General features: G+C 37.9%; 1 protein-coding gene across 1 annotated transcript in view; it reads right to left on the reverse strand.

Annotated features, from left to right (window-relative positions):
- MAPKAP1 (mitogen-activated protein kinase associated protein 1) overlaps nucleotides 1–19,103 on the reverse strand; it is a 280,354-nt gene that overhangs the window by 147,877 nt on the left and 113,374 nt on the right. Inside the window, 1 exon segment of the mRNA XM_023510481.1 lies at nucleotides 16,384–16,556. Coding sequence (XP_023366249.1) covers nucleotides 16,384–16,556 — 173 coding nt within the window.

Here is a 19,103-nt window from a genome sequence, read left to right on the forward strand (position 1 = left end):
AAAAAAAAAAAAAAAAAAGTGGCCATTTTTGTCTTTTTTGACTTTAGTTGCTTTAAATCTACATGTATCTGAAAATAAGATTGCAACTCCTCTTTAATTCTGAATTCCATTTGCCTGAAAAATTGTCTTCCAACCCTTAACTTGGAGTTTCAATTCGTCTTTTGAAGCTAGGTGTGTTTTCTGCAGACAGCAAATGGATGGCTTGTGTTTTTTAATCCAGTCAGCCAATCTATGCCTCTTTAGTGGGGAATTCAAGCCATTAACATTTATTGAGATAACTGATAAATGTGGTAGTGTTCTATTCATCTTATTTTGTGAGAATCCATTGCTTAGTTTTATCTTTTGCATCACTGTGGAATCTGTCCTTTAATTTCTGAGATCTTACTTTGCTGTTGATCCACTGTGATGGTCAGTGTGTAGAACAGGCTGAAGTATTTCTTGTAGAGCTGATCTTGTTGTGGCGAATTTCCTCAATGTTTGTATGCCAGTAAATGATTTAATTTCTCTGTCAATTTTAAAGCTTAGCTTAGCAGGATATAGAATTCTGGGCTGGAAATTGTTCTGTTTAAGTAGATTAAAGGTAGATGACTATTGTCTTCTTGCTTGAAAAGTTTCATTAGAGAAGTCTGCAGTCACCCTGATGGATTTGTCCTTGTAAGTCAACTGGTGCTTACTCCTGACAGCTTGAAGAATGTTTTCTTTTGTCTTGACTTTGGACAGGTTTATCACAATGTTTCTTGGAGAAGCTCGGTACGAGTTGAGGTGACCTAAGGTCCGATATCCCTCTGAAAGGACTGTGTCAGAATCTTTGGTGATATTTGGGAAATTTTTATTTATAATATTCTCTAGTATGGCTTCCAGTCCCCTGGCGCATTCTTTTTCCCCTTCTGGGATACCTATGACTCATATGTTTGAATGCTTCACAAAGTCCCATAATTCTGTCAGTGAATGTTCTGCTTTCTCTCCCTTCTTTTCTGCCTCTTTAACTATCTGAGTTATCTCAAGAGCTTTGTCCTCTATCTCTGAGATTCCTTCTTCTGCATGAGCTAATCTGTTGTTGATACTTTCTATTGCATCCTTAAGTTCCCAAACTGACTGCTTCAGTTCCTTCAGCTCTGCTATATCCTTTCTATATTCTTCATATCATTCATCCCTTATTTGATTCTGTTTTTGGATTTCCTTTTGGTTATTTTCTACTTTATCAGCAGTTTCCTTCATTGTTTTCATCATCTATATTCTAAATCCCCTTTCTGTCATTTCTTTTCTTTTTTTTTTTAAATCAAGTATGCATTTTATTACTGTTATTTATTTATTTATTTATTTATTTATTTATTTATTTATTTTGAGACAGAGCCTCAGCTATTCCCCTGGATAGAGTGCCATGGCACCATAGCTCATAGCAACCTCCAACTCCTGGGCTCAAGCGAGTCTCCTTTCTGTCATTTCTAACATTTCTTTATAGGTGGAATTCTCTGTAGTAGTTCCCTCGTGTTCCCTTTTTTTTGGGGGGGGGGGTTTGCTCTGGACTAGTATTTCATGTTACCAGGATTTTTCTGCTGATTCTTCCTCATGAGTGTTTTCTTTTATCTGTTTCCTTGCCCTAATTTTCCTTTCACTTCCTCTTGCTCTTTAAGTTACCATGCCTCTGCACTACGGTTTCGATGAGTCTTTTTGGTACAGGACCAGAAGGGTGAAGAGTAAGAAAGGAAAAAAGAAGAAAAGAAAAAAGAGAAAGGAGAAGGGGTAAGTAAAAGGGAATACTGACAAAAGAAGAGAGGCACATAAAGAAGGAGATAGGAGCAATATAGGTGTACAGCAGGGTACTTTGACCCAACCTTTAATTACCCCAACCTCTGAGGGTGCTGGGTTGGGTGGTTCCCTTGAGGTCAGCAGCTCTTTGCCAGCCTGTTCGGTCACAGTACCCCACCTCCACCAAGTAGAGAGGAACGACAAAAATGTTATAAATCAAACCAAAACAAGCAAATAGAAAACTTTACAGGATAAAATTGGTGGACAAACCAAATAATAGGAGTAGAAACTCTAGCAAAAATGAAGTTCTAGTTGTTAAAGAAGGCAACAATGGAAAATTATATTTCAACTAGAAAAATGAAAAAAGAAAAGAAAGAAAAATCTAGAGAGAAAATGTTGAAATTAAAACAAAAACAAAGCAATATGTATATATATCTTGCTGAATATTGTCTGGGCAACAGGTGATCTTCTGGGGTATGAGATATTAATCACAATGCTGATATGTCTATATGAGATGGAGACTAGAGGCCTCCGCTGATTTCTCAAACCCTGCAGGGTGGAGAGACTAAATCTCTCCTCAGCCCCCTTAAAAGGCACTTTAAACTGTTAACCTTGGCTAAGCAGAAGCTTTCCTAGGAAAGCACTTGTTGCTGGGATCACTCCTGAAGTGGCTGTCTACTTACCCAGTGTGCCAAAACTGGTCTCACTGTATACCCCTGAGGGCCAAAGCTGTAAGGCATCTCAGTCCCCACCTTTAGGCTGCTCAGTCACTAGATTACTTGCCCAAGGTCTCCTGCCCGATCCTTGCTCTGTGACCCTGAAGATGGAGCTTGCTGGGGCAGTTCTCCCACAATGGTTCTGCACAGCCAACAGCCAAACACCATTAGCTCTCTCCGGCTCAGTGGGTCAGTCTGGGGTCCTAGACAATGCTTAAAGTCCTCTGCACTCTTGCCCAAGTTCTCCCAAGGTAGTTCAACTGAGTGCCAAGTCCAAAAACAAAACAAAACAGCTCACAGGTGAGGCCTGTCCAGTTTGCAATCTCACTGTTGCTATACTTAGAGCTGCCTGCAGGATTAGATGGAACAAACACATGCAAACACTTGCCAGTCCTCCACTGCTTTTGTCTTCCTCATGGGGTTCAGAAGTCTCTCACTGACTCCCTGTGTCCCCAAAGGAATGTTTCTGGGCAGATCCCACCAGCCAGAGAGTCTGGAGATCCCACCAGCCTGGAGTCTTCTCTCCCCAGTCTCACTGTACCCAGTTGCAAGGAAGCTGTTACTCAGCCGCCATCTTGCTCCTCTTCTACTTATAACACTTCATCACTTGGATGTCTCTTAAGTAATCCTAGCCTTCAATACACCCCAAAATGAATTCTTTATTCACCTCATTCACTGAACCTACTTCTTCTGTAGGACAGCCTATTTTGATACCATCATCCAGACACTTCCTCGGTGTTCAGTCTTAAGCTATTACCTCTTTTCATTTTATCCATGCTGGAGGTTTTAATTAATGTCTATGTAGATAACTCCCAAATTTACATTTTCAGTTCATATTTCTCCCCTCTAAATTCCAGACAAGCAAACACAAATGACTATTTGAAAGGTTCTTTTAGGTCTAACAAAGCCCTCTCAAACCCTCAAGTTAACAGGCAGAGAATTCAAACTCATGCTTTCCCAACTCCTCTTCCTCTTGACAAACTAAAAGCAACAAAACTCACTCTTCCAATGCTAGCTATTCCAGTGAATGGCAAGATAACACACTGAGGTGTGCTCGAGTCTGAAATCAGGGAGTCATCTTTGACACTTCTCATTTCCCTCACTCCCCATATCTAACTCATCCCCAAGTCCTATGAATTTTACCTCTCAAATATTGCCAATCTGTTCACTTCTTTCAGTCTCCACTGTGGCCCCTGCCTCCCTCTTAGTCTCATTCCACTCTGTTCTCCCCTTCTCTGGGCTCCAGCCACACTGGTCTTCTTTTGTTCCCTGACCACGAAATGTTTCTTCCTGCCACAGGGCTACTGCATGGCTGTTCACTGGATGGGACCCTTTGCACCCAAAAGCCTCTAATATAGTTTTCTGAAGAAATTTCTCTTTGGTTTCCTGGCTGACCTCTCATAAATGGTGTTCCTTTCCTTAAGGGCACTTAACTCCTCTTTTTTGTTTGTTTGTTTTTTATTTTTTTTTTTTTTTTTTTTTTTGAGACAGAGTCTTGCTCTGTTGCCTTAGCTGGAGTGCAATGTCACAATCATAGCTCACTATAGCTTTGAACTCCCAGGCTCAAATGTTCCTCCTAGCTAAGCCTTCAGAGTACATGGGACTATAACAAGCTACTATGCTTGGCTAATCTGAATTGCCTGTAGAGTCAGTCTTGTTATATTACTCAGGCTGGCCTTAAACAATCTGCCCTAGCCTCCCAAACTAGCAGGGTTCCAGGCGTGAACCACCACGCCTGGACTTAACTCAGTTTTAAAGCAAATATTAGTTTAATTATTTGGATTAATTCTATTAGTTTTTTTGCCCATTTCCTTCACTCGACTATAGAATTCATGAAAATGATACCATGCCTGGTTCAACTCACCACTATACCCAGCAAAATGCCTGGTATATAGCAAACACTCAATAAATATTTGGTAAGTGCAAGAACGAATATAAATGATAAGTGAAATGAGCCAGTTACAAAGTGCTATTACCCTTGATAATTTCTTCCTCAACAAACTGTAAATTTTTTGAGCACAGTGACTGCATCTCTCTTGTTTTTCACTTTATCCTCAATACTTAGGGCCTAGAATTCCAAAAATATCTGCTGCATGAAGGAATGAAAAAGGATTTAAGATTTTGACGTAAAACAAGATATCAAGATGAGAAGAGTGAGAAAGGCATTTCTGACTAACAAAACAACAAAAGTAGACACAATGGTGATGTCAAAAATCTGCCAGCTGCAGGGTGGGATGGGAGCACAGCTGGGAGTCAGAATGGGAAGGGCCACTTCAGCTCACTGTTTAGGTAAGTGGTTCTCAATGATGACTTTAAGGAAAATAAAGCAGAAGCAGCTACCTAGAAATGAGAGAAGAGTCAATACAGGTAGGCATGTAGATAGTAAAAAAAGGCACTATAAAAAACATAAAAAGGAATCAAATAGCAAGGCTGTTTGTATACATATAACATAAGGTCGAACATTCCTAAATACTGTCATAAGTCCACAGGGCATCAGAGTAACACAGAATAGTACAATTACTTGAGTCATTAATAAAGGACTAAATAATGCTACTATTGTTAAACTACTACAAGTGTTGGTTGTAATAGTGGTTGGCTATAGTTACAGCATTTAGCAGGAGTAGAAATGAGCATTTACCATGTGTTTTCTCATTTTGTTTTCGTAACTACCCTATTAGTTAGTTTTTGCCCTCATTTTACACATGAGAAGACCATATGACATGGGACTTACGTAATTCATTCAAAATCGCCCTGCTAGGAAGTGTTAATGCCAGAATTAAAATGCAGACTGTATGGCTCTAGATCCCATACCTTTTTTCTTAAAGGCAAGCTTGAAACAACATTTATTGAGAAAGAGAAAAGTAGGTTAACAGAGCAAGAGCAACAAGATACAGAGTAAGGTATGTTCCCCACAGACAATGAAAGAGCCCCCATTGTCACACAAGACCCAGATCCCACACTTCTAACCACTATGTTATACTCTTATGATAAAGAAGGCAGGGAAAGATGCTGACACATTTTAGGGTGCTTCTGTGAAAAATAATTAAAGGTTTGCTGATTATTGAGATAAACCTTCAATTATCTGCAATACCTGTCAACTTTCCTCAAGGGCTCTAGATAGCTGAGGTCAGATCAGAATGAAGCAAATTCACAGTGATCCTATCACACGGCTACACCATGTCTTGATACACACTGCACTGTCCAATATGGTAGTCATAAGCTACATGTAGCTACTGAGGACTTTTGAAATGTTGATGTGCTATAAATAGCAGATAAACATTGGACATTAAAGACTTATAACAAAATTAAGCCATTACATATCTCAAAATGTTTTATACTGACTATGAATTGAAACAATATTTTGGATACACTAAATACATGATGAAAATCAATTTCACCTTTTAAAATATTTTCTAAGGCAAACTCATAACGATTAAATTTTCACCCCTTCTAAGACATTGTTTTTGACCACAGAACTTGGAAAGTGGCTCCCACTAATGCTTAGAAAAGCCAACATAGAGTAATCAAGATTATGTTTCCATGTTTAGAGCAAAAAGAATTTCTGCCCCCACAGAGGGAAAAGTACTATTCTGTGATTTCTAGTAGTTACTTTCATTTTTTTAACATTTAGCAAATACCAATCCAGCTTAATTCTGGCTTGGTCCCCAGCCTTGAAAACAGAACTCAAATGAGCACAATACTTTTAAAATTTTTTAAAATGTAATTACTAGAAAATTAAAAACTACAAATGTGCCCCATACATGTAGCTTGCATTATATTTCTTTTGGACAGCACTGTTTCCACTCACTAAGTGTTACAATAAGGCATATTATTCCAGCTTCCGGACTACAGTCAAACTCTTTAGGCTTTTAGTAGCTCACCTATCAGTAGCCTGGTAAGCAGCAATAGTAGGTAAGAGGATGTTAAATGCCTAAAGGACAATTGAAAGGGTGAAGGCAAAGAATGGTCATTCTAGTGCAAGAGTCTTAATATAAGATTAGAGTTTCAGCATAAAAATTGGGAATAGTCAAAAGTACCCTTGAAAATCACTCAAGTTACCTATTCAGTAAAATAATTGTGGTTTTGCATAAATAGCAGGTATAGACCTCCTATCTCAAGGTCATGACAGGGTAACACCTCACTAAATTTTATTTTTCAATCTTTCGCAAACCAGTGTTACTTAAATGATACTGTTTTACTCTTAAATCTGATGACAAAATATAAATTAAGGACTATTTTTAAAAAGCATATAGTTTAGGAAAAAACCCACAGAGATACAGTCAACTAGTCTTTGACAAAGGAATGAAAAGAATTTAATGGAGAAAAGATAGTCTTCAATAAACAGTGCTGAAACAACTGGATATCCACATTCCAAAAACACGAAATCTAGACATAGACCTTACACCTTCACAAAAAACTAGCTCAAAATGGGTCACAGACCTAAATGTGAAACACTAAATTATAAAACCTGTACAAGATAACAGAGGAAAAGTTCTAGGTGACCTTGGATTTGATGATGACTTTTTTTTTTTTAAGAGGAAAGGCTTTATTTCAGCTGGCGGAGCTCATGGCATAGAAGAATTTGAAATGGCTGTGCTCCTCAGATGATGACTTTTTAGATACAACTCCAAAAGCACAATCCATGAAAGGAAAAAAATGATAAGCTGAAGTTCACTGACATTTAAAACTTCTTTTTAACCAGCCTGAGCTATAGTGAGACCCTGTCTCTTACAAATAGCCAGGCGTTGTGGTGGGCACCTATAGTCCCAACTATACGGGAGGCTGAGTTAAGAGAATTGCTTGAGCCCAAGAGGTAGAGGTTACTGTGAGCTATGACAGCACAGCACTCTATTGAGGGTGACAAAGTGAGATTCCGTCTCAAAGAAAAAAACAAAACAAAACAAAAAAAACCCAACTTCTTTTTAGGGTAATAAAATCATTCTATGATACAATCATTAAGACTGCTTGATATAAAGAGTGAACCTTAGTGTAAACTACTGACTTGAGTTAGCAATATGTATTAATACTGGTTCATCAGTTTTAACAAATGCAACATACTAATTCATTAGTAACAGGAGAAATGAGGGGTGGGAAGGATATATATGGGACTACTCTGCTTTCTGTGTAATTTTTCTATAAACCCAAAACTTCTATCAAAAAATAAAGTCTATTAAAATTTTTTAAAGACCAGTCTAAGCAAGAGAGAGACCCCATTTCTACAAAAAACAGAAAAAACTACCCAGGTATGATGGCACACCTGTTGTCCCAGCTACTCTGGTGGCTGAGGCAAGAGGACTGCTTGAGCCCAGAAGTTGGAGGTTGTAGTGAGCTATGATTACACCACTGCACTCTAACCGGATTGACAGAGCAAGACTCTGTCACCAAAAAAAAAAAGATGCATAAAAAATAAAGCTTAAAATGAGTTGACTAACATGAAACATGTACCAATTGCTACAATAAATTAGAAAGATGAACTTTCTATGAAAAGACAGTGATTTAGATTGGGTCAAAAATCCACCCCACACCACCCCAAACCAATTCCCAAACCTAACAAAATTGCTGAACGTACGGAAAAGAAAGAAGCAAAAGTGGGAGGCGCCTGTGGCTCAGTGAGTAAGGCGCCGGCCCCATATACCGAGGGTGGCGGGTTCAAACCCAGCCCCGGCCAAACTGCAACAAAAGTAGCCGGGCGTTGTGGTGGGTGCCTGTAGTCCCAGCTACTTGGGAGGCTGAGGCAGAAGAATCGCCTAAGCCCAGGAGTTGGAGGTTGCTGGAACGACTCCACTGCACTCTACCAAGGGCGAAAAAGTGAGACTCTGTCTCTACAAAAAAAAAAAAAGAAGCAAAAGTAAAAGGCTGAACAAAGAGCAAAGGTGAGCAGAAAAAAAATGAAAGCTCATATTGCTGGGATAAAGCAAACAAAAAAGCAAGACACAGTCATAAATACAAGAAGTAGGATTGCTTTATACTGAAATACTATCCACAATAAGATATGAAATGCATGAATCTTTATGTGCACTGAAATAGATGAAGTGGAAACTTGAAATCTCAGGAGAAGTTAATAGAAACACAAAAGAAAATGGAAACTTTAATCCATTTCTCTTAATCATCCATAGTCAAAAAATATAATAGTGATATGCAATTAAGGATGTTGATTTAATAAGTATACATTAAAGTCTATAAAGTACTGTGAATAATTTTTTTCCAGAACCCATGCAATATTTACAAAAAAAATCATAGTATAGAAAGCTCCTGAAATACAAATGAATCTCTTAAACAGAAATTTTGTAAGTTATATTTTCTGATCAGAATTCAATGAACATGAATAACAATCTTAGTTTTAAAATTCAACCATTTAGTGATTAAAATTATTTCAATAATGTAATAGTTTCTTTCAAATGTTTTTCCCTAAAATCAGTACATCAAAATAAGCAATAAATCAGCCTAAATAACATATTCCAATCTTGCTCAAGAGTAACAGGTATAAGAATAAAGGAGGTCAAGATTCCCTGCCTAATTCTCTTTTCCTTCCCTGAGGCCAAAGACTACTACTACAGACAGTTTTCAAGGCACAGAAACAAGAGAACAATATTCTTCAGTAAATCGTTTTCTGGATAATCAGACTGAAACTAGAGGAACACTCTCATATATATCTAGCAATTTGGCCCCTGTGAAAGAAGGGCTCTTCCACAAGGCCAACCCACCAGAAAAGATCAAATAAAAATTTATTCCAACACTTAAGTATAAATAGGCTAATACAAATAGGCCCTTCAGGAAGAGATCCCAGGAATTTACTTTACAGATTATATTATACCTAACAGAACTGAGAAATCCAATGTTATGTGAGAACTGTAATTATATAACAGACTTATTATCGTGGTGGATTATTCCTTATTTCATTATGTAGTTTACCAAAATATCCCTACTGACATGTTTTTGCCTTAAATTCTACTGTTTGACTTGGTTCCAGACATTCCTCCCAATCCCCATTCCCCTTGGCCAAATGAAGCTGAAAATTCTGGTCAAAGGGTAAGGAGAAGGCAGAATGGCTGCCTGACAGCTTTTAGACCAGGAAGGAAGCCTAAAGGGAGGGAGTAACTTTCAACTTCTCCAGGTCATTTTAGTTTAGGTGTGTATCTGGTGAGCAGTATAATGCTAAAAATTTGTTTTAAATATAATTTCATAAATTGTCAATATATCTCTAAATAGGTAAATTTTGTTTGCATTTGCTGAGATTAAAGGTATGTTTGGACAAGTCTACATTTCATTTTGTGTTATATTTCCTGCCTCTTTTCTCTGCTTTTTATTCTTCTCCCTTACCTTCTGTGGCACTGATAACTTTTTATTGCTTATTTTCCCCTAACTGTTTAGAAAACTACAGATTTTTCTTCTTTTGTTTAAGAGCAAATTTTTAAAAATCTTCAAGTTTTAATAAAATGTTTGTCTAGGCCAGCTGTGAGGTGCCCCACATCTGTAATCCTAGCACTTTGGGAGGCGGAGTCAGATGGATCACCTAAGAGGTTTGAGACCATCCTGAGCAAGAGTGAGACCCCATCTCTAAAAAAATAGCCAGGCAGTGTAGTAGGTGCCTGTAGTCCCACCTACTTGAGAGGCTGAGGCAAGAGGATCACTCGAACCCAAGAGTTTTTGAGGTTGCTGTGAACTATGATGCCACAGCACTCTACCAAGGGCAAGAAAGTGAGACTCTGTCTCAATAAAATAAAATATCTATAAATTATCCTAAATTTGACTTACTATTCCCATATCTAGAGTTACTTAGTTGTTCTACATTCTTAATCTGGGCACAAGCTTAGTTTACTTTAGTTAACCCACTGAACTTTTCCCTCCCACCTTCCATGATATAGTTGTCTAACATTTCAAGTCACATTTTAAAACACACACAAAAATTATTTTTTAAGTTTTATTCTGCAGTCAGTGGTTGACTGATTTAGCAACAGATTTTATGGATTTCTTCATTCATCACTAGCTCTTGCAACAAATCCTTCCCTCAGTGCCAGCTTTTCTCTTACTAAAGTACTCTGGGAAAAGGTTCTTTAAACCAATAGTTATACCAAAGTGTGGTATGTAGGGTCCCCTAAATTTTTTTTTTCATAATACTAAAACACTATTTATCTAGCTTTCCTGACAGATTGGTGGTAATATCAAAAGATGTGAATTTTTGACACTGTATAATGAAATGTGACGTTTGAAAGGTTTTCTAAGTGATCGATGCATGCTACAAAATTATGCGTGGGTAAATGATCCAAAGTGTAAACTAGATCAACAGATTTTAATGGAACAGAACGTGAAAAGTTCACTGACTCCCTATTATAACTGTGAAGTCAAAATTTCTTCATATGCTTCAACCAAAGAAAGACATTGAGCAGATATAAGAATCCACTATCTTCTAGTAAGTCTAACATTAAAGAAATTTACAAAAATATAAAATAATGCCACTTTTCTCACTGAATGTTTTTGTTTTAGAAAATATATTTTAATAAAAATTTGTTAGCATATAACATTTATTGCTTATTTTAAAACTAAAAAATATTTTAAATTTCTCTCAGTAGTAATTTCTACTATGGTAAATCTTTTTTTTTTTTCGTAGAGACAGAGTCTCACCATATTGCCCTCAGTAGAGTGCCATGGCATCACACAGCTCATAGCAACCTCCAACTCCTGTGCTTAGGCAATTCTCTTCCCTCAGCCTCCCAAGTAGCTAGGACTACAGGTGCCTGCCAAAATGCCTGGCTATTTTTTTGTTGCAGTTCGGCCATAGCTGGGTGGTCGCCCTCAGTATATGGGGCCGACGCTCTACCCACTGAGCCATAGGTGCCACCTTACTATGGTAAATCTTAATAGATGTAACTGACATAAACAAAAACCCTTTGGGATTCTAAATAATTTTTAAGAGCATAAACATTTCTATGAGGCCAGAAAGTTTCATAACCAACTACTTTAAATAAAAGAACATGTATGAGAAAAATTTCATGGTCTTGTGATTTTATTTAAATGCCTTGAATAATGATCATAAATTGGGATTTATAACGATTTTCCTCAGCACCCTGAAGTTATACCAGTGTCTTCTGGCAACTATTGTTGCTACTAAAGAGTCTGCTGTTAGTTCAGCTGTAGTTTCTTTGCAGGGAATAAATACTATGTCATCTCTATGATAACCTTTACAACCTTTATTTCCTCTATATCCTGATGCTGTCCAATTTCACTACAATATATATAGGTGTGAATTAAATTTTTTCCTGCTGTTTAGCACATAAAGAGTACATTTTTTATTAGAACTAATTTTTTAAACTTTTATTTTTGAAATGATTATTAGACTCTCAGGAAGATGAGAAGACAGTGCTAGAGCCTCCTGAATCCTGCATTCAGATTTTCCCAACGGTGATACTGCCTAATTGTCTAGTATCAAAACCAGGGGAACTGACACTGGCACAATACTGTTAACATGACTACAGACCTTATTCTGTTTTTACATGTATTTGTTTGTATAGTTCTACATGTTGCTCACACATACAGATTTGTGTGATCATCACTAACATACAAAATTGTTCCATCATGACAGTGGAGCACTTTTTTAGTTGCACTCTCTCCCTAACACTGTCCTTGTCCCCTAGCAACTACTTAACTGTTTTCCATCTCAATACTTTTCCCATTTTTAGGATGTTACATAGATGAAATTGTATGGTATGACACTTTTTAAAATTGTGTCACATTTTCATTAAGTGAACCCTTCCAAGTCATTGCATGTATCAATAGCTTATTCCTTTTTATTGTTGAGTTCTATTACCTTATATGGTTTTCAAGGACATATAGGTTGTTTCCAATTTTAAGTTTACAAATAAAGCTGCTATGAACATTTGTATACAGGTTTTTGTGTGAATATTAAGTTTTCACTTTGGAATAAATGTCCAAGAGGGCAATTATTAGGTTTTATGGTAAGTACATGTTTAGCTTTCTAAGAAACTGCCGAACTATTGTCCAAAATGACTATACCATTTTATATATCAACAGAAATGACACATGATCTGGTTATTCTACATCCTTGCCAGCAAATTGCTGTCATCACTATTTTTTATTTTAGCCATTCTAATAGCATGTAGTTTCAATTTGCATTTTCCTAATAGCTAATGGTATTGAACATCTTTTCACATGCTCATCTGCCATCTGTATATCTTTGGTAAAATGTCTATGTGTGCCTTTGCCCATTTTCTGATTGATAATAATTTTTTTACTACTGAGTTTTCAGAGTTCTTCATGTATTCTATATAGTAAGTCTCTAATCAGATATATGGCTTACAAATATTCTTCCCAGTCTATACCTTGTCCTTTTATCCTCTTAACAAGGTCTTTTGCAAAACAAATGTTTTTAATTTTACTGAAGTCCAATTTATCCATTTTTCCTAATATAGATCATACTTGTAGTATCATAAAGAGTTATTCATCCCAGGGCCGGGCGCGGTGGCTCATGCCTGTAAACCTAGCACTCCAGGAGGCTGATAGCTTGAACTCTCAAGTTCAAGATCAGCCAGAGCTAGAGTGAGATCCCACCTCTAAAAATAGCTGGGTATTGTGCCTCAGCTACTTGGGAGGCTGAGGTTAGAGAATCGCTTAAAGTCCAAGAGTTGAGGTTGCTGTAAGCTGTGATGCCACAGCACTCTACCAAAGGCAAAAAAGTGAGACTCCGTCTCAAAAAAAAAAAAAAATCTCCATCCAGCTCTCTAGGTCTTGAAGAGTTTTTTCCTCTGTTTTTTTCTAAGAGTGTTGTAATTTTACATTTTACATTTAAGTTGTTATTTGTTTTTAACTAATACCAAGTGTGAGGTTTAGGCTAAAATTTATTTTTATGGCTTATTGAAGTTCAATTGCTTCAATATTATTTGTTGAAAAGTCTGTCCTTCTTTCATCTAATTTGTATGTGCTTTTAACATGATGACTCATTCATATCTGTCTTTAATTCTGGGAAACTGTCTGGCATTATCTCTTTAAATATTGCCTCTCTGCACTGCTCTTCATTCTCCACTTCTCAGGTGGGAGACTTTCAATCTTTCCTCTGTGTCTCTTAACTTACTTATCTTTAATTCTTTGTAACTCTAAATTTCTTTGTGCTACATCCTGGGTTGAATGCATCAGTATCAACAATCTTTCAATTCATTCTCTTCTGAACTGTGTCTAGAGTTTATGCCATATACTATTTTTTTTAACTTTAATAACTGTATTTTACTTTTCAAGTATGGTACTTTCTAAATTCAAATCTGCCTGGTTTTGTTTCATAATTTCCTAGAAATTTACCATGAATATTCCTTCTTTCATCTCTTTGATGATCTTAAACATATTTATTTGAAATTTTTTCAGACTGCTTTACTATATTCCCTTCCTGAATTTATCTCCTAATTATTTTCTGTCTTTCTTGGTACTAGTAATCCTCACATACTTTGGAATATGTGCTAGCTCTTCTTGCATGGGAACAGTTGCTTCTTCTCCTTCCTCCCCCTCTCCACTCACCATCTAGTGCTTTTATAGATATTGCCATCATTCTCCACCCTCATCTGAACAGAGGCCTCCAGCCCAGAACCAGGTCTTATACTGACTGTGCAGGGTTTCTGTCCTTTGGTAATACTAGAAATAAAACACAGTCATGCCATGGCCAGGTTCTTATTGCACTGCTTTCCCTGTCACCCCAGAAACACAACTTTTACTTTAAATAAGCCACAAACCCAGGCAGTTCTGTTGTTTCTTTTCATATGTAAGACGTCTCACCCTAGCTCCTAGTTTCCAACAGGAAATCTTCCTTTGGTCCTGCCCAGGCATGAAATTCATTTGATCCAGTACCCTCCGACGCTTTTGACACCACAAAATACTTAGAAAATAACAGTATTTGTACAGTACACAGGTATATGGAAGAGATTGTTTCTCTACCCCAGAATGACTGACTTTGACCACCCAGGCTCTGACTAGCTTCCCTGAAGCCTGAGGAAAATCAGTATTTCATATACTGGTAAACTATTCTATAGAATGCTCTAAGGAGAGTAATACCCTAAAATAATGATCTCTAAGCACATTCTGCCTGTTTCTATTATCTTGTTATTAATGTATAAATATGCTAATACATTTCAATTACCATTACTATGTATTTGGAGCAGAATGTATCTAGAATTTAAAGCATAAACTTGAAGGGCCACCATAAGCAGAAGTCCATGCTTTTCTCTCTGTTGAAAACACCCTCCTCTTGACCTCTCTGCAGAGTTTTTACTGATGCTCCTTTAGGTTTCAGTTTAGATGTCACTTAATCGAGGGAGTTTCCATTATTTCACTCTCACCCCAATGTGGTGTTAGATCTCCTCATAGCACTTATTTTTATGTGTAATTGTATTGTTATTGCCTATTTACCTTAGACAGTAAGGTCCCTGATAGCAGAAACTGCCTTTTTCATTTCCATATTTCCAGATCTAGCACAGTGCCTGCAATAAGTACAAATTCAGTAAATATTTTAGTATCACCTATAACAGAGTTCCATGGTAGAGAGTACAGTGTAATAGTAAAGAGCTGGCACTCTGGATTCAGAGATTATTGGGTTTAAATAGCAATTCTACCACTTACTGTGTGATTTAAGAAAGTTAATTAGCCTAACTTTAGTTTCCTTCTCTGTAAAATATTATAGTTAAACTCTCTGTTACTTACTAGCTGTGTAACAACCCTGAGCAAATTCTTCTCTTGGTTTCAGTGCCTGCACTAAACAACATTTTAAGAATTAAATCAGACAACATATGTAAAGTCACTAGTTCTGTGGCTCCTTTTCTTGTTTCCTTGTTCCAATTATTACACCCCACGCTGAAAGGGACATCACAGCTTAGTCTTGAGCTGACTCAGCCCTTTTCTAAGCCTAGGTAGTATCTTGGTGAAAAGGTTTTCTGTTGCCACCAGAGCAATAAAAATTATCTTTATATCCACAACTTATCTGGCAAAGAGGAGGGCAAAGTCAATAAGAACTTAAAGATAATCTTATGTGCAAATTTAATGTACCTAAAGAAAAATAAATACAACTGACAGTTGACTGGATCATGCTAACTTTGAAAATGTGAGAGGGGGAGAGAAAGTCTCCATGAGAATCCGCTTTCAAAATGAAAGTATTCATTTTATTTTGCGTTATTCCAAACACCACTGCTGGAAAGATTACCTAAAACTAGACGAGTATTAAATTCTGTTGGATAAAATTCTAGAGGGAGCCAATGCAGCAAAGTATTTTAAGTTATAATGCAAAGGCAAAGAGATTCTACCACCAAGCCCTACATTTTAAAATATGACCATTTAATGAGTAATAGAGCCTAGTGACTGACTGAAAATTTGAACCACTGACTGATAAAGAAAACTAAAATTCAGACCAAAAGTTCTATAGGAGGCAGAAAGAAATAATGAAAAATCCTTGGCATCAAACAGGCCCGGGATCAAATCCTAACTCTGACATCTCTTATAGGTGTTCCCTTCGACAAGTAACCCAAGTTTTCTCCTCTGCAGAATGAGGATCATAGCACTCACCTCACAGGGAGCTGAGAGAATCAAAGGAAATACCAGTTATGAACTCATGGTAGGCATTCAACAAACATCAATTCCCTCCCATTACATCTCACCCCCTTTTTATCAGCAGGGATAATAAAAGGGTTTGGAAATTGCTATAACCCATTTTCTCAAGTCTGGATTCACAAACCTGTAAGTCTATTTTGCAAGCAGATTCTCTGAGGGAAGCCTAAGATACATAGGCCCAAGACCTGGTGTGTACCCTAAGCAGGATCTATGTGGAGGTGTGACACCCAGCCAAATGCTAAAAGTCTGACCCTGCCTAGGATATAGCTTGGTTGGCCTGGAGACTACCAAAAGTAGAGCAGCCAAAAAGAGAAAGAATTACTTGAGCTTCGGCTCCCGTCCTTCACTTGTATACTGCCAACAGATGAGCCCAATCAGGTCCTGTACCCTGGCGCTGGCCATTGTCACCACAGTCATTGGCAGCAGTCTGTCCTGGCTTGAGTGCAGGGGGAGGTAGACATCAATCTTCTTGGTTGCTGTTGTACCTACATGACCCTGTGGACAGAGCACATGCATGAAAGTAAAGCACACAGCCATGGTCATACAGACCCTATGGGGTCATAACCACTGCTCTCCAGGCCTATGGCAGCAGAGCCCTTTTTCATCCTGTCTGCACAGATCAGCTACGAGCCTGAAATGGACCCACTGTCTAGTTTTAGGAGTGTTTATTCCTTTCATTTTCTAACGGATCCAGCTCAGCCAGCAGGAGGGTAAATGAACACAAGTGAGAAGAACAAGTAAGAGTGATAAGTGGAGCTGATGTTCACTGTTAGGGGATGTGCTTTGCTACCAACTCAGTGTGACCTTGCAAGAGTCACCATTAGACCTTAGCACCAGTTGCTCTCCCTGGAAAAGGACATGTCACTTCTTGAGACAGTAAGATAAGCTGCCCGGGAAGTTGCCATACTCTCTAGGGAAGCATTTAGGACCCAGCACTGGAAGCAAGTGCTTGCCTACTCAGAGACTATGGGGCTAATTCCATTTGCAATACATCTGTTTACTTCAGTACCACACAAACGCAAGGGCTTTGGTTTTCCAGTATTGCCCTAACCACCATCCCCACACTGCTCAATCCCTCCTATACACCTACCACTCCTCCACTCCCCTCCTGAATCTTCCATTCTGCCCTCTAGGACTCCTGCACTAATCAGCAAACATACATAAATCCTCAACTACTTTTTAAAAGCATTTCTTCTACCTCTTTAATGTATTTGGTTATTGAGGATACTGCTTCCTATGTTGTCTTCTTAGAGGACTGTTTTGTTTCTTTTTTTAAAAACCTCCAAATCCTCAAAACCAGGAGGTGGAATAGGTATTCTTGCTCCCATTAATACTTCTGAATTATTACTTTCTCTTTCTTACAAAAATCCCTGTTCTTCTGAGGCTCAAACCATCCAGCTACACCACCCCACCCCTCCCTTTTTGTTTCTTTATCCACCAACCTTCTGATCATCCCCCCACTCTTCCTTCACGGAAGCCTTGCACTCTTGGCTCATACTCATCTCTCCCACCCATGTGATGTGTTCACTGCACATATGAGAAAAGCATCACAAACAACTTAAATTCAAGTTAGAATATTTGATTGTCACTCACTCCTGCCTATCCAAAGTCATGTGACAGACTCACCCCAAGTGCAACCACCACTAAACCAGCTGCTTAACTCAACAATCTTCTTTTGTCTCCCTCCTACTGTCTATCCACTCCACTAATAAATTCTAATGTGTCTACTTCAAAAACATATTTCAATGGGGAAAGTACAGTCTTTTCCACAAATAATTCTGGGACAACAGGATAACCACATGCAAAACAATCAACATGGACCCCTATCCATGCCATATACAAATATTAATGCAAAATGAATTGTAGACCTAAATGTAATAGATAAAACTATAAAATTCTTAGACCGAAACAGGTGTAAATCTTCATGACTTTAGATTAGGCAACGTAACACCAAAAGCACAAGCAACAAGAAAAATAAACTGAACATCCTCATTAAAAACTTTTATGCACCAAAGGATACAATCAAGAAAGTGACAAGATAACCCACATTATGGGAGAAAATATTCACAAATTACATATCTGGTAAGGGTCTGCTATCCAGAATGTATTAAGAACTCTTACAACTCAATAATAAAGACAATCCAATTAAAAAATAGGCAAAGACATTTTTCCAAAGAAGATACATAAATGACAAACACATAACAAAGTCCAATATTGGCTAGGCACAGTGGCTCACAGCTGTATTCCTAGTACTATGGGAGGTGGAAGAGGGTGGATTGCCAGAGTTCAAGACCAGCTTGAGCAAGAGTGGGGCCTCGTCGCTACTAAAAGTAGAAAAACCAGTCAAGTGTGGTGATGCATGCCTATAGTCCCAGCTACTTGCAAACTCTTGAGACCAACAGTTTGAGGTTGCTGTGAGCTATGATGCCACAGCATTCTATCCAGGGTGACTGAAACCCTCATATGTTGCCAATAGAAATGAAACATCACGCAGCCATTATGAAAAACAATTTAGCAGTTTCTCAAAAATTAAACAGAGTTACCATCTGACCCAGCAATCCCACTCCTAGATTGATACTGATCATGTGAACATAGATTCACATTAAAATATGAACATGAATGTTCACAGCAGCATTACTTATAATAATGAAAGAACGAAAATAACCCAAATGCCCATTAACTAACAAATGGATAAACAACATCCACATGATGGAATATTATTCAGACATAAAAAGGAAATGAAATACTGATACATGTTACAACAAGGATGTACTATGAAAACATTACGCCAAGAGAAAGAAGACAGACATAAAAGGTACTACAGCATAAATAAATTTATATGAAATCTGCAGAACAGGCAGACCTACAGAGACAGAAAGTAGACTGATTATGGTTGGCAGAAGATGGGGGGGAAGCCAGAAACTGGGAGGTATGAGGTTGCTTTTGAAGATGATGGAAATGTTCTGGGCAGCGCCTGTGGCTCAAAAGGCTAGGGCGCTGGCCCCATATGCCAGAGGTGGTAGGTTCAAACCCAGACCCGGA

The sequence above is a fragment of the Otolemur garnettii genome, unplaced genomic scaffold, assembly GCF_000181295.1.
Source record: "Otolemur garnettii isolate 467f Iridium unplaced genomic scaffold, OtoGar3 scaffold00014, whole genome shotgun sequence".
Lineage (NCBI taxonomy): Eukaryota > Metazoa > Chordata > Mammalia > Primates > Galagidae > Otolemur > Otolemur garnettii.